This window comes from Vigna unguiculata, chromosome 7 (assembly GCF_004118075.2).
Source record: "Vigna unguiculata cultivar IT97K-499-35 chromosome 7, ASM411807v1, whole genome shotgun sequence".
Classification (NCBI taxonomy): Eukaryota; Viridiplantae; Streptophyta; class Magnoliopsida; order Fabales; family Fabaceae; genus Vigna; species Vigna unguiculata.
The window spans coordinates 22009376-22025140 of NC_040285.1; the positions used below are offsets into that span (position 1 = coordinate 22009376).

General features: G+C 34.3%; 3 protein-coding genes across 6 annotated transcripts; 2 read left to right on the plus strand and 1 right to left on the minus strand.

Annotated features, from left to right (window-relative positions):
- Nucleotides 1-787: 787 nt before the first annotated feature.
- Nucleotides 788-2281, plus strand: LOC114192104 (nucleolar protein 16). Of its 2 annotated transcripts, XM_028081689.1 has the most exons (4): nt 788-1119; nt 1275-1396; nt 1499-1659; nt 1889-2281. In XM_028081689.1, exons 1-3 carry the CDS (start codon nt 855-857, stop codon nt 1613-1615), a joined length of 504 nt encoding a protein of 167 aa, XP_027937490.1. In that variant the 5' UTR covers nt 788-854; the 3' UTR covers nt 1616-1659; nt 1889-2281. The 2 variants fall into 2 exon arrangements, with proteins under 2 accessions (XP_027937490.1, XP_027937489.1); XM_028081688.1 differs by lacking the exon at nt 1889-2281 and having other exon boundaries at nt 1499-1814.
- Nucleotides 2282-2649: 368 nt separating this feature from the next.
- Nucleotides 2650-9268, minus strand: LOC114192103 (probable E3 ubiquitin-protein ligase BAH1-like 1). 3 transcript variants are annotated; one of them, XM_028081686.1, is made up of 6 exons: nt 8889-9262; nt 8243-8487; nt 7880-8134; nt 5415-5552; nt 4645-4703; nt 2650-3186 (listed from the first exon to the last, which is right to left on the minus strand). In XM_028081686.1, exons 1-6 carry the CDS (start codon nt 9037-9039, stop codon nt 3081-3083), a joined length of 954 nt encoding a protein of 317 aa, XP_027937487.1. In that variant the 5' UTR covers nt 9040-9262; the 3' UTR covers nt 2650-3080. The 3 variants fall into 3 exon arrangements, 2 of the variants coding, with proteins under 2 accessions (XP_027937487.1, XP_027937488.1); XR_003606061.1 differs by lacking the exons at nt 2650-3186; nt 4645-4703 and adding an exon at nt 7647-7782 and having other exon boundaries at nt 8889-9268; XM_028081687.1 differs by lacking the exons at nt 2650-3186; nt 4645-4703; nt 5415-5552 and adding an exon at nt 7435-7782 and having other exon boundaries at nt 8889-9268.
- Nucleotides 9269-9910: 642 nt separating this feature from the next.
- On the plus strand, nt 9911-14491 carry LOC114190665. Its single transcript, XM_028079640.1, has 4 exons — nt 9911-12713; nt 12806-13038; nt 13107-13364; nt 13452-14491. Exons 1-3 carry the CDS (start codon nt 12450-12452, stop codon nt 13252-13254), a joined length of 645 nt encoding a protein of 214 aa, XP_027935441.1. The 5' UTR covers nt 9911-12449; the 3' UTR covers nt 13255-13364; nt 13452-14491.
- The last annotated feature ends 1274 nt before the right edge of the window (nt 14492-15765 follow it).

The following is a 15765-nucleotide window of genomic DNA, read 5'->3' on the forward strand; positions in this document are numbered from 1 at the left end:
CATATACAAATTAAGAATAAAAATTTTAAAAAGATGAAAATAAATTAAAAAAGTTAAAAAAAGAAGAAGTGATGAGTCATACCGACACTACCCGTCAGCCTGTCTTATATAGAGCAGATTTTCATTAGTGGCCAATTTTTGTTTAATAAGTTAGCCCAACTCTACTCGTTTTTTACGGCCAATGGCAAACGACACTCAGACGAGTATGTTATTCAACTCGTTTAAGTTTGAAAATAGGAGTGTCAAAATAAGTTGTGTCCCACAAATTAATATGCCAAAACATTATAGGTTAAATTGCAATTTCTACTCCGTTTTGATCTGGCCTGCCTAACCCACCAAATTTGTAAACTTAAGACATGCCAACTCACCCCTAACCTGCTGTTCCATTTTGTTTTTTTAGAAAAAAATTAAAAATTAAATAAAAATAATTAAAAAATTAAATGTTCTATATTATATTTTTGTAAAGGTATAAATATGTAAGACTATTATAATTTAAATCATTAATACTTATAAATTAAGTTTCAATTATTAATTATAATAGAATAATTTAAGGTGTTAATCTAATATTTATTTTAATTTATACAATTAAAAATAATTAATCAATTCAAAACTTACAACATATTAATTAAATATACTTTAAATATTTACTTTTAAGTTTTAAGTATGTGTATAAATAAATTTTTAAAAAAGATTAAAAAGGAAAGTGATGGACCAATCCCTGGTTGACAGATTACATATCCGTGACGACGTCGCTTAAGATGTGGTGAAATAAGGGGAGATTTTGTGCCCTAAGCTAAGCAAATTTAAAACCCTGGTTTTGTTGTAGCGGCAGTGAGAAACGCGGAGCAAAGAGAATGGGAAGGTCACGAAGAAAGTACAAGCAATCGAGAACTAAGGTCCGAGTGGCTCTCCCGAAGAAGAACCCTAGGCTTTTCAAACCTTCTTTTTCCGTTCCACCGAAGCTCTTGCAATCCCTCGATGACGAGCCCCAATGGGACGACAAAGGCACCGTTAACCACAACTACCAATCCTTCGGCGTTCTCTCCGACCCAAACTCCATCTCCGATCCCTCTCCCGCTTCCGAATCCATAGATTCCGGCAGCGATCTCGAAGAAGACGGTCTCTTATTGCCCCCTCACTCCTTTCATCCTCATATGTGCATTGAATCAAACAATTAATTATTGATTTGACGTTTTCACACTTGCTAGTGTCACCAGTTTTGTTGTTATTTTGATATTGGAGTGATTATTTAGTGTTCTGTTTGGTTTGTGTAGACTTGAAATCAGCCCTAGGAAAGAAGAGAAGAGACGGGAAAAGTGCGCCTCCTCAGCCTCTCACTGCAATGCAACGGAATCATATTGGACGCCTCGTGGATAAATACGGATATGATTATCAGGTTTGATATTATATTGCAATTGTTCAATAGGTTTGCTTTTATTGTTATCGTTTCAGGTCTTGACGTAGGTTTTTGATGTTGTTGTTGTTGTTCTGTTTGTAGAGTATGTTGATGGATATAAAGCTGAATCCGATGCAGCACTCGATTGGAACTTTGCAGAAGCTGTGCATTAGATATCATATGTATCAAAACAAGAATCCGCTCATTTTGTCCAAATGAAATGGTTGGATTGGACCCTTTCGCCCAAATTTTGCGACTCTGAGGTGTGATCTTTGAGAAGTTTTGTTAGTGTTTTAAAATTTACAAATTATATGTGGATTAATGTTGTGCTAACCTACTACCACCAAAATTATGTTGCGCGTCTTCTTGCGAAATTGATTTTGAAGTGGTTAATTATTGATGATTGTGTTTAAATTAATTAATTTAAGTCACAATACAGCAGAGTGCGTAAATTTGGATAACTTTCTAACAATATAATCCTAGAGTGTGCAGTGACCAATTCAGTAACACAATTGTCGCCATGATGCATTGCACGAAAATGAGGAAGAGAGGATATGAGCTATTATTACATAAGAGTGGGTGGATACAGTGGAGTTTTTCCCCCCTTTTATTTTTTCATTGAGGGTTCTTGTGCAGTAGCATGCTGATCATTGCCAAATCTATTATAATTTGGATTTCAAGTATACTTCAGTTCCTATAACTTTCTAATTTGAATTTCGGAGTCTTTATAATTTCTTAAGTTTCCGTTTTTATATTTTTGTGAATTATTTTCATTATGTGCATTTGAACATTGGGTACTATAATTGTGGCACATTTAGAATCTCAGGGTAAAACATTTTTCGTGTATTATCCATCAGTATTGTAAAAGCTGACAACATTGCAAAAGAATGACTGATCTTAATGTAATATGTATTTTCGTTTGAGTTTTACTCAAATATATAGCTAGTGAGGTGAGTGTTTATCCGAATATTGTCTGAAAAAGATAAATAACATGTTAGTTATTCATGTATACAGTGGCTCCAGTAGCGTTTCATTTTCATAACTAAAATGATTTCTTTGAATATAATATGATCTCTTCTTTTAAAACAAAAGATGACATTCTTCTATCCATTGCATTTAAGATTGGACATCATTTTACCTCATTTCATGATTCAACGGAGGAGGGCATGCCAGTGTTTTTAAAAAAAAAATAATTGAATATGATAATATGTGATTAAAGAAATTGTTTTGCAAATAATGTAAAAGGTCATTTAATTTATGAATTAACAACCTCCTCCCCTGTATATGACCTCGGGTTTACCACTCACAAGCTTCAACTGCAAGTAAAAAGAGTGACAACAAATTTTTCTTTGTAAGTAAAGTGCCATTAATAATAGCTATAGAATGCATTATCCTTTACACTGAGCAGAGTTCAGGTACATGGACTATACCAATAACACTTCTTAGTAGTGCCACTACTAAGATACAAAATCAAAGAAATGCTTTAGTTTTAGTTCCTACCAAGTAAATGGTCATAGTTGTGTTTCCTAAACTAGAGAGACCATCATACTTACATTAGACTTACATTGAACAGAGTTTGGTAGGAACAAAGAAAAATTGGATATGTAATCGGTGATATAAGGTAGGAAGAAATGCTATGAATAAGGAAATCGAAGAGAAAGTGAATAATTGTTTGTATTTACTTTTAGATGCCGACGAACTCCCTACACTGCGTTTGCCAGTGCTCCTTCACTTGCTTAACCCTCTCTATTCTCTCCATCCGAAGCCTTTGCTCCCAGTACTCTTTGCATCTGTAAAAATATTGAGTTTTGTTAATATCAAGAGAAATGCAAAATAAAAGTGGTACACACTCGATGCAGATTTTTACATCCATCCCTTGGGCACATGACATGTCATTCCGATCTCATTTGCTAGTAGAATAACTTCTAAAATAATAACTCTGGATTGATTTCCACCACTAATTGTAATATTGTCTTTTCACTCAGTAATCTAAAATATTTAAATAATTTGAGATTATAATAAAACTAATATTATGATGGGTTGGTCAATTATAAGAAACTAATCTATTCAGATGTTCCTACTTACTGATAAGAGATTATAAATTTGTTGTTTCACTAAGCGAATTGATTAATTCTACTTTAGCAAATGGATTTTCTAGGAAATGGACAGAGCACTCTAAGAAGAAAATTAGTTCTATCGACGGAAGCCGTGCCCCATTGGCGAAAGCAAATTCAGGTTATCGCCTAAATTTTTTAATTATGTTTACACATGCTTTGCACATATACGTGTATGCAGTCAATATGATTAAATTCAATACGTGAGTCCAAAAGTAATACTTTAACGGTAAAAGGGTTTCTAAGCAATTTAATTTGAAAGGGAAGACGACAGGAAAAGTTGGCACAAATTGTGGAGCCCCTGAAATATTGTTTAAGGATAATTTGTAAGTATTTTGCAAGCATTGACACAAGGATTGGAATTTCAAACGATGAACTAATTGCTACAATCACTCACGAGAGGAATTAATGAAAAAAATCCACGACTTAGCATCCAGCTTCTACTTTTGGTAATAAAGGTGCTAAGAAATTTAATTTCCAAGGGAAGAAGGCCGAAAATGTGACTCATTTTGACGCCCTCAAGAAGTTCTTTAAGGATGTATATTCTTAAGAAAAACAAGAAAAACAATCTTCCGTTGCGTGGTCAATCTTCGGTGGCTTCATATGTTGATAAATGGAGAGAAATATTTCACCTTGTGCACCATTTGATAAATTTAATCATATTGAATATATACATACATGTAGATACAGTTATAACATATGATAACAAGGAAAAAGTTTAGACGCTAATCTGAATTCACGTTCTCCATTGAAAAATGTTATACATTCATAAAATTCCTTTTCTTAAAGTTTTTTTATTATTTGCATAATGGGATAACAAATTTATAATCCCATAACAGTAGGAAAGGATTTTTTTTTCTTTTATAATTGACCATCCCTTCACAAGACCAATTGTATCATAATTCTATAACTTGTTTCAACAGATTAATTGAATATTTAATTGTCAGATAATTAATAGATAATATTATAATTGCTGATTGATAGCAAATCACAATAACTATAGTAACAATCTTCTGTGGATAGTATTAATCAACAATAAAAATATAAATCATAAATACTAGAACTAGAATGACACAATAAATATACGTCTCTAACACTTCAAGATAATATCCGGTTTTATGAATAACCTCGTACCTTCGACCTAGCAGAATATTCAATTCTTCCAAGTGTACAGCATCTTCGAAAACTCCTTGCTGCAGTCAGCAATATAAAAAGTGTAAGTTGCAAGTCATCTAACAGTTTCAAAAATTGGTCAGCATTTAATATCCAGAAATAAGTTTGAACAGTTAATCCTCTAAGCTGCAAATTTTCAATTGCCAGAATATCAAAGTAAAGAAATTGAGGAATTAAAGAAGAGCTACTTAGAATATTCTGGATCTAAAGTTTCCATCGTAGAAGAAGTCAATTGAAAAGCTAGGACTGCAAGTGTAAAATCTCACATTGAGTACAACTTAGAAAATTGAATTATATAACGAAAGAGACTCAGAGATTTGTTCTCTTAAAGTTTTGGTTTATAAGTGGAGTAAAAATCTCTGAGTTTGATCATAATTCATTTGAGTTGAATCTTCTTGGTGTATCCCCTTCAAAATATCCAACAAACTGAGTAGTGGTAGTTAAAGTTTTTCCGCTTGAGAAAGAGTATACTAAAGTGAAAACGACTCATGTACAGCAGATATGGTTATAAAAAACAGCTAATTTGGCACTGTAATCTTATTGGTCATTGAGTCATATAATTAAAATAAAACCTCAGTCACAAAAAGGGTGAATTTACAAGTTATTTAGGTGGGTATCATATGTATCAATTAATAGAAAAGTAATAGAAGTAAATCAGATCAATCATCTCTTTAGTAGAATGCTCTAACAAGTTGTGGGAGGCCTTAATTCTTATCAATCCGATTGATTACCTGTCGGCATAGAGCACATTTTGCTTTGAACTTTGCTGCCTTAAGTCCATCGACAATGGTAACTGATGCAGCTAAGCAAGCGCAGGTGTAGCAGAAAATGTGGCCACACGCCAGAGAAACTGGATCAAACACTGTATCCTGTCAATCAAGAGTCATATGAAAATTATAAAGAGAAATAGTGAAGGATTGTATAACCAAACAAGAATCTTTCTTGCAGAGAAAGCATATTGATGTGAAGAAACTAAGGTGATGTTGTCAAAGCGATCCTAAACCAGAGTCAAGTGCATTAGGGCAATTTGCTAGGAAAACATTGAGCAATATATGATGGAGGTGTGTGTTGGTCATGTGAAATTGCAGCAGAAAAGCAAAGATAATATTATGAAGAGAAAAATAAGTTTCAACGGAAAGTAATAGAGATATACGGAGGCGAGAGATACTAATGGCCAATAAAATGAGAGATATTAATTGATTCAAAATGTACATACAAAGCCTTTACAATAATTGGCCACTAACAGCAAAATTTTTAAAGAGGCAACAGTTAAAGAGACTTAGAAAAAAACTGAAACCTATCCAACTCCTCAAATTAAGCAAACTGACTATGACTTATTCAAAACATAAATAAATTGATTATTGTAAAGTAGTGGCAGTCCTAAAGATAGCACTAACACACTCCACCTTGCTTTAGAGACTGCAAACACTAAGTTTCATTTTCAGAATTTGAAACTTGTTTGCTGGTAGTAAGATATAAGCTATGTGCTCCTCTGTTTTGCAATATACAAGAGTTACAATACCATCCCTTTGCTCTTTTCAAAAGAAAAAACTCTAGTTTCTCATGGAATACTAGGTTGTGAGAAATAGCTAGTACAGCTTGATTGTCAACAATGATCATAGCGTCTTCTTTTTGCTCAAGATTAAGATCACTCAATTTCTTCCTCAACCACAAGGCTTTATTAATAGCATTAGTTGAAACAATAAACTCGGTTTCATCACTGGATTGAGCTACTATTTCTTGTTTCTTTGAACTCCATATCCAAGACTAAAGTAATATCCCAAGGTGCTTTTCATGTCTCTTGTAACATGCATCTTACCATTATGGAAATGTATCTGTTTATTCTCTCACTAACTCCATTTTATTGTGGAGTGTATGGAGCAATGAACTTGTTTCTATGCTAGCATCCTCACATAATGAATTGAATTCTCTCGTACTCTTTTTCATTATCTGATTGTAAAACTTGAATGGTGCAACAACTTTGATTTTACACCATATTCATGAATTTTTTAAGACTCTAGCCACTTCTTACTTGAATTTTAAGAAAAGAATCGGGCAAAATCTTGCAAAATCATCAATGGAGACAATAAAGACTACCTATGAAAGATGGTGTTCTTTGTGGTCCACATAAAGCAGTATGGATCAATTGAAGCTTCTATGTTGCCCTTTAAGTTGTTTTCAGAAAGGTTTCCAGTGCTACTTTCCAAATTGACATGCTTGGCAATGAGGAAGATGATATCCAAAATTAGGTAGACCTTCACTAACTGTTTTTGTTTGGAGCAATAACAATGCTTGATGATGATAGTGACCAAGCCTTTTGTGCCATATCTTTATGACACTACCTAGAAAGGAAAAACAACATGTTCTTCCTCCAATAAATGTTAATCTCTTTACTCTCATCTTGACCTTGAATATTTCTTAACTAGATGCATATTTTATCAAAGATTTTTATCTTCGAAATAAATTTTGTAATCCTTCTCCATCAATTGACCAACACTCAATCGATTTTGGTCAATTTTTTGAACATAAAGAACTTCCGAGATAAATTTATTTCAAGACAACTGGACAACTTTCAATTACAACCATACTTTTTCCTTTGACAGCTCATGTTTGCCATTTCCAATTCTAACTTTTGAAGTTTTTTGCATTTAATTCCTTGAACAACTCCTTATCATAGGTCATGTGATTAATGCAACCACTATAATTAACCAACTTCACTTGAATCACTACTCGAGAAACACATAGCACCAATGAGTTGATCCCCCTACTACTCTTGATTAGCAACTTGAGCATATGCTTCTTGTTGTTGAAGTTTTGCTACATTTTGAAGTCATTTACACGTGCTACATTTTGCATCATGCCTACAAATGGAGGGTGACCCATTCTACCATACACTGCAGACATGGTGGGTAGGTTTTCTTTTTACCCTTTCCTTGGTTGCGGTATTTTCAATTTATTGTTACCTGAAAACTTATTCTTGTAGTTTTTCTTTCATGGTGGAAACAAAAAGGCTATGTTCTGTTCAGATTTTCATGAACACCCTTTAAATTGATTAGATCCTACTTGCTTCTGAGCAGCAGTAATCTTCAAACAGACAACCTGACAATATACGTGCAATTAAAGTGAAAACGTACAATGTGGGTTCAATGCACATAAAATGAGAAATTCACCCAACAAATAAAAACAAGTAACTTACCAAGCATATGGAGCATGTTAGGTTAATGTCAATTTTGAAGGAATCAAAGAGCTCACAAGTAAGTGATGGTTTTCCATCCTTGAATGTGAGATAACATCCATGAAACAGTGCAGATGCCTCCCTTGACTTGGCTTTTGTTTCCCTCAAGTTAATGTGTAAGGCAATAAGCTCAGAAAGCCAAGGACTCTGAAGAATTTCCTTGTGCATGGTCTGGACTTTCGACTTGAATAATTGGCCTTGCTTGGAATAATGAATCTGCAGTCATAGTAGTGGTGAGAATATAAATTAAACACACGGCTTAGAATGGATTGTCAAAACTAAAAACTTAAACTAACAAGGGAAAAACTTGATATCTAGACACACCTTGTCATATTTCTTTAATATTTTTCGAATTGCTATGGCATTTATGAGTGCATATATGACTAGATCTTTGCCTTCTTCGATTAGAGCAGTATGATTCCTATGCATTTTTCCTTTCAACATGAGAAAGTATTTTCTGAAGCCAGAAGCAAGATGCACTTCCAGCAATTTCTGCGCTCGCTGGTTAAAGCACCCTACTATGTCTGACATCTCATTGAGAAGGGAAGGGAAAAAGGTCCCATCGCACACTGAATAATTAATTAGATTAATCAAGTTAGTTGATTGCTGAAGATATTGAAAGGTTTAAACCCTCCGCAAAGAGATATCGTTCCTTTAATATATTGCTATCATCTTATAACGCACAAAAACTAAACACGATCATCTAACTACACAACTACAATTCTTGAATCCAAATTAAGAACAAAGAACATACATCTTCGACGTTACTCAAAACAAAATCATAAATTATAAACTATACAAATCATCATCATAAATATCACTAGAAACAAAATTGTAAAATTAACCTACATGAATTATTCGCCATTCCCTATAAATAACTATTCTTGTTGAGATAATCAATGTTGACATATGAGTAATAGATTTTCATTTTTCAGGCAACAGAGTGGTTGAATATTATATAAAAGATGACCTGGGCAATGATCAGGGCAATGATTGGGGCAAGTGGGTGTGGAGGCTCTTCTGCACCTTTTCATGGTTTTTTTGAGCTTCTTGAAGCCAACAGCAGGGAGCTTGTGGTCATGCCCTTGCATGTATCGCTGGTAGGTCTTGCAGAACTTCATGCTTTCTTCGAAACATCTATGGATTGATCAATCAATCTAATCTATGATTATAATTTATTATTATAACTAATCAATTAATCATTACAAAACAAACAAAGAAACAGAGAAACAGAGAAAGCGTAATGAGTGAAAGAAGGAACGAGGAGAAGGTTGAATCGCAACCAACGAGTGGTCATTTCTTAACGATTTGACCGCGTACCAGATGAAGGTGACCAATCTATTATTCAAATTTTTATTATATTAAAATATATATAATTTATCGTTTTATTACTTTTCATAAGGAAGTAATTATTTATATCTTTTATTTTACTACATCTGTTTTTCAATTTCACTTTTTAGATAATTATTTTTAGATTAAAAAAATTATTTTATCAGTTTTGTTGATTACTTTTTTAAATTTAACAGATTTGTTTTTGTGGTTTTCTTAAACTTAGTTATTTTCTTTTAACTATAAAACGACTTAAAAACAATAAAAACTACTTGCAATAATATTATAAAAAATATTTATGTTTAATTTTATAATTATAATAAAAATATAATAATAATATTAAAAAATACAATTTAATACAATTTACAATATATATACTTTTATAAAATAATATTAAAAAATTATGCAATTATTGTTTTTAAAAAGAAACGTTATTTAATTATTTTAAAATAAAAAGATTATCAATTATTTATTTTATTAAATAAATAAAACAAATCAATTATTTTTATTTAACGAATAAATAAAAAAATTAAATTTACTTGTTATTAATAATTTTATTTATTAATATTATTATTATAAAAAAAATACATTGATTATTCTGTATGTAATAAAAAATACTTATTTAAATGATTTTAGGATTTAGGATTTAAGTTTTAGAATAATAAAAAAATACTTAAATGATATAATTAATTATGTTTACAATATTACACAGAGATGCTATTTTTTAGTAATTCTTCCCACTTCTATGAAGGAAGTTTTTAGGTTTAATTAAATTTTTGGTCCCCTACTTTATATGCGAGTTTATTTTGGTCTTTTTATTTTGTGGGGTTCAATTTAGTCCCCTAGTTTGTGTAGGAGGTTCAATTAAGTCCTGTGTGTTAACAACGTTAAAAAAATTAACGGTAGAGTGATTTGATGTGATACTGTGGCAATTAAAAATGACGTGTCAAGTAGGGACATCAGATTATGTGGACAGTAAAGAACGAGAAATTAAAGGCAGTGGTAATTGGGTTTTGAATGAAATTAGGGTTGGGGTGTTTTGAACGAAATTAGGGTTCGTGGAAGAAAGAAATTTATGTGCGAGGAACAAATTGGGGATAATGGTTGAACAAATTAGGGTTCGAGGAAGAAGCGAAAATCAATCAATATATAACGATTTGAGGAGGAAGGATTCACGGTCTCCTTCGGTGTGGCATAGGTTCGTCGCTCTGTTCGTAGTGGCACGAAATCGAAAGTAAGTTTTCTGGTCTTTTTATGGATTCAATGTCGCGTTTTACTTATATAGTATTGTCTTTGTGGGCGTTGGTATTATTTTTTATGTGTTATTCTGTCTGTGTGTGTTTGTAATGGTGTGTGGGTTGTGGTCCCATTGGTTTGTGGTGGTCCCGTTTGTTTGTGGTTAGTGGGTTGTGGTCCCTTTTTAACCATTTTGGGGTATGGGATGTAATATGTATTGTATATGTGGGCATTGGTTGTGCGTCGAGTAATTTGGAATATGTATTTTTATAGGTTGGGATGTGTGATGATAGATTTGAGGTGGTGGTCCACCATGCGGGATACTTTGAAAGGAATGAAGTTAGGTAGAGTTATAGTAATGGGTTAACGTCCACGTTGGCGTGTGACCCAAATAGGTGGAGCTATTTTGAAATAATGGGAATACTTAGGGAAATGGGTTATATAAACATTAAAGATCTGTGGTATAATGTTAGTAGGTCAGAGGTATTGGAGAACAATTTGAAAATTTTGTCTAATGACATGGGTGCAATGCACATGGTCAATTGCTAGAAGGAATGGGCATGTTCATATGTTTGTTAATCACTCAATTTGTGAAGCTGAGGTTGTGGACAATTTTTTGGAATACTTCCCTGAAGAGGTGGTTGCAGAAACAGGAACTACAAATGTTGAAGTCCAGGCTGAGGTGGATGGTCACAGTGGTTGTAGCGATGGAGATCACATCAATCATGTGCAGGATAATAATGTGGTTCATGAAGTTGAAATGCAACAGGATAAAAACGTTTGTGATATGGAATATGAATTGGAAGATGACGTTGATAGTCACCATAACGTTAGGGTGGAGCCACAAACTGAAATGGATCCAAAAATTGAATTTGAGGAAACTGGAGCTATGTAGTAGGTGTAGGTAAGGAAATTGAAGCTGATGCAGTAGGTGAAGGTGATGAAACTGGAGCTGATGGAGTAGGTGTAGATAAGCAAACTAGAGCTGATGTAGTAGGTGAAGGTGATGAAACTGGAGCTGATGGAGTAGGTGTAGATAAGCAAACTAGAGCTGATGCAGTAGGTGAAGGTGATGAAACTGGAGCTGAGGCACATGAGGCAATAGGTGGGGAGGAGAGAAATGAAGATGAAACTGATTCTGATCATAGCATGAGTGAGGAAGATCTGTATGATGTAAGTGTCCATTATGAGGACAATTTATGGGAAGGAAATGGGGAAGAAGATAGTGAGGAGGAAGATTTAGAATTTGATGGCAGTGCCCATGTTGATATGCATGATAAGGGGTTATCTGATGATGGGTGGGAATCAAATGACATGTACAGCGATGATCCAAGTAGTGATGACTCATTGGCCAGTCGCAGCCAATGTAAGTCAAACTTTGGGACCTTTAAAATGCCCAAAAGCATGACCCAATACCAGTGGGAAGTTGGAACATATTTTCCAGATAAAGAGGCATTTGTAGAGGCAATAAGGACATATGAAGTGCAATCTGGAAGAAGGCTAAAACTTCAAAAAAAATGATAAACGTAGATGTAGAGTGATATGTTTGGGTGGGAAAGGAAAGTGTTCTTGGTTTTCCTATTATGCTTATATGGCTGAAACAAACATATGACAGTTAAGGAGAATTAATGACAAGCACAAGTGCAACAGAGAATTCAATGTGAAAATGCTAAATGCTAAATGCTAAGTGGTTAAGTAGTAGGTTGGAAAACACATTAAGAGACAACCCAAGTTTGAGGGCAGTTGATATTCGCAATAAAGTAACTAGGAAGTGGAATATTGCTGTGACAAAGTCCATGGCTCGTAGAGCAAAAAAACTGGTTGTTGAGCAAGTTGATGGGTCATTTGTAGAACAATTTAATAGAATATATGATTATGCACATGAGATTCTTCGTCTAATCCTGGTTCTACAACAAAGGTCAAAGTTGAAGGAAATGAAGGGGAAAAATATTTCAGCAGGTTCTACATGTGTTTAAAAGCCTGCAAAGATAGTATGATTTCATGCCGTCCTTTTATTGGTTTAGATGGATGTTTTCTGAAACATAAATATCGGGGTGAAATCCTTATTGTTGTTGGAAGGGATGCCAACGACCAAATGCTACCGATTGCGTGTGTTATCGTTGAAGTGGAAAATAAGGACACATGGACATGGTTTTTGGAGTTGTTAATTGATGATCTTGGGCGACCAGATATATGTGCAGCCTACACATTCATGTCAGACCAGCAAAAGGTATGGATACTATTTTTGCACACTTTTGTTATGACCATTTACTGCTAATATAAATAGTGGCCTGCCTTAGTTGATTTAATTGTATTTTACAGGGTTTGTTACCTGCCATTCAATCTCTTCAATCTCTTTTGCCTAGGGCTGACCAAAGGTTCTGCATGAGACATTTATATGCAAACTTCAAGAAGAAATTCCCAGGAAAGAATCTGAAAGCTTTAATGTGGGAAGCAGCTCATAGCACATATCCACAACAATGGGAGAAAGTCATGAAGAGGATGAAAGAAGTTAACAACGATGCTTTCAAACATATGTTAGGAATACCCCCTAGGTAACCTTACTCAACTTTGTTGAAACTGATTATGAAGCATTAATGATTTGTGTGTGCCACTTCTATAGGTATTGGTCAAAGTCAAGGTTCATCTCCAGACCTTTGTGTGACACACTCGTGAATAACATGAGTGAGGCATTCAACAGTATAATTGTACAAGCAAGGAGTAAGCCAATAATGTCCATGATGGAGGAAATATGTCTTTATATGATGTAAAGATGGGCTGAGAATAGATCAAAGGCAAAATCATTCAAAAACACAATATGTCCAAGAATCAAGACAAGATTGGACAACGAAACAATAAATTCCACAAATTGGATTCCTAGGTACTTGTAATTTGTTGCACACTCATTTTGATTTAGTCACCATTGCCTCATTTTTTATTTAAACCTGTATTGAATTGTGATAAACAGCTGGTCAGCAAATCAGATATTTAAGGTTAGGCACAAATCATTTACTGGGAAGAAATTTGTGGTGAACATAGACAGCAAACACTGCACATACAGGAAGTGGAGTCTAACAGGGATACCTTGCTGTCATGCAGTGGCTGCAATTAAGTTTTTGAACTTAAGTGAAGAAGATTTTGTCCCTCATTGGTTCATAATCTCAACCTATGAAGAGACCTACAATTCCATCATATACCCTTGTAACGACAAGCAAATGTGGATTCAAACAGAATTTTTAGATGTATTGCCCCCTCCTAAATGAATTCTGCCTAGAAGACCCAAAAAGAAAAGAAGACTTGAAGCTTGGGAGATGAACAAGAATGGGAAGCAGATTACAAAACAGGGCATGACTAAAAAATGTAGCATATGCAAAGAAGTTGGTCATAATTGAAAAAGTTGTCCCCAACAACCTGAACTAGCACCACCAACTCAGCCAACACCATCAAGTCAGTCACCACCACCAACTGAAATAGCACCACCAACTGAAACAACAGCACAAACTCAGCCACCACAACCAACTAAACCAACACCACCAACTCAGCCAGCACAACCAACACAACCAACTCAGTCAACACCACCAATTCAGTCAACTCAGGCAACAAATGTGGGATTTAGAGATGCCACCACCACCAACTATGACTCAACCAAGTCAGTCATCATAGCAGCCACTACTAACACCTATGACTCAACCAACTCAGTCATCACAGCAGCCACCACAGTCATCACAGCAGCCACACCCATGCCACCTTCAGATTCCTCATCCAACCATACCCAATAGAAAGCAGAAACTGCAGCATAGGAGAGGACGTGTGTGGAAGCCATGAGGCTTACTTATGCTCTTTTTGATGCTGCACGATTTATTTTGGAGCTTTGATGTATTATGCAGCTTTTAGATTTCTAAGTCAAGAATGTTTTGTCCACTTTTAATTTACATCTTATACATTGTAAGTTCAAAAATCCAAAACAATATTGGATGTCTTTTGTGTTGTAACAGCAAGTACAATGATGTGTTTCTATAATATTGGCTTATGATTGAAAAATTCTCGTTATTGAATGTTTGTAATGCTTGTAAGTAGGATACCAAACACATATTTCTTTAACACCAATTTTTCATTAATTAACTAAGTCATACAACAATTCAGCTTTCCAATTACATATTTCAAGACAATAAAAGGAAAAACACAAATTGATACCCCCAATACATCAACTGATACCCCCAATACAGATTTCAACACCACCCAATACAGATTTAATCACACACTTTTCATCAATCGTGACAACACAATGATGTTCACTACAACTAATAAACCCACTATCCCTAGTAAAACATTAACAAACATTTTGGATCCCTTAAGTTCTTTCTCTAGAATAAATATCTTCCTTCTTTGCCTTATAATAGTGTTATCCCTTTCATCAGCAGCATCTTCCGAACACCATTTAAAGTAATTACAACCAATGAAAGCTTCATTTCCCCTCTGTTATTGAAAACATTCAAAACACAAAACAACCTTCATGTTAGTTGCAAACACTTATTGATGAACGAATCACAAAAAAAAAGGGTGATGGATCTAACCTTGTAATTAGGACAACCCAAAATTGCTTCCCACCATTTTTAGTAGTTCGAGCTGTTCTTAACACAACAACTTGTCCACAGTTGCAAATAGGCGCTCCACCGTGAGACAAAACACCACCACCATGATTAGATAACCTTGAATTTTGCATATCCCATGAGTTACAGGAGCAAGATGAAGAAGAATGGCCCCTAGACATCATTCAAAATTAAGAAAGCTTACCAAATGAAGATGAACTCCAGCAGGACGAAGAAGACGACTGAAATTAGGGCAAATGAACACTTCTATCTCCATAAATAACCTTCATTGCCACCTCATTACACCACATTGATGACAATGTACTCAGAACTTGCCACATTCCTGTTCCAAACAGACACGGTGGCACTATTCTGACGCCGTTTAACTAAAACTAACGGGAGGGATCATTTTAAACTGTTTTAACAAATTGGAAAACTAAATTGAACCCCGAAAACATAAGAGAACCAAAATGAACCTCGCATATAAAGTAGGGGACCAAAAGTCTAATTAAGCCAAGTTTTTATTATCTCTCGTTTCCTCCTTTGTTCTCTTTTATTTTCATATATGATGATCCAAACTACCAATATCTTTCGTTACATAATCATGTTCCCTTTCTTCAAACCCTAATCTTAATTTGGTTTCAAATTTTGATTCCATTTACTTTTGCTAACTTTTCGATCTATGACCGAGAA

Excerpts from the sequence above, each read along its gene's own strand:
- LOC114192103 (XM_028081686.1), bottom strand. The coding sequence starts at position 9,039 with ATGAAGTTCTGCAAGACCTACCAGCGATACATGCAAGGGCATGACCAC. Across the intron at positions 5,553-7,879 it reads TAACATGCTCCATATGCTTG|GATACAGTGTTTGATCCAGT; the intron begins GTAAGTTACTTG and ends CTTGATTGACAG. Across the intron at positions 3,187-4,644 it reads AATATTCTGCTAGGTCGAAG|ATGCAAAGAGTACTGGGAGC; the intron begins GTACGAGGTTAT and ends ATATTTTTACAG.
- LOC114192104 (XM_028081689.1), top strand. The coding sequence starts at position 855 with ATGGGAAGGTCACGAAGAAAGTACAAGCAATCGAGAACTAAGGTCCGA. Across the intron at positions 1,120-1,274 it reads CAGCGATCTCGAAGAAGACG|ACTTGAAATCAGCCCTAGGA; the intron begins GTCTCTTATTGC and ends TGGTTTGTGTAG. Across the intron at positions 1,397-1,498 it reads AATACGGATATGATTATCAG|AGTATGTTGATGGATATAAA; the intron begins GTTTGATATTAT and ends TTCTGTTTGTAG.
- LOC114190665 (XM_028079640.1), top strand. The coding sequence starts at position 12,450 with ATGTGTTTAAAAGCCTGCAAAGATAGTATGATTTCATGCCGTCCTTTT. Across the intron at positions 12,714-12,805 it reads TCATGTCAGACCAGCAAAAG|GGTTTGTTACCTGCCATTCA; the intron begins GTATGGATACTA and ends TGTATTTTACAG. Across the intron at positions 13,039-13,106 it reads ATGTTAGGAATACCCCCTAG|GTATTGGTCAAAGTCAAGGT; the intron begins GTAACCTTACTC and ends CCACTTCTATAG.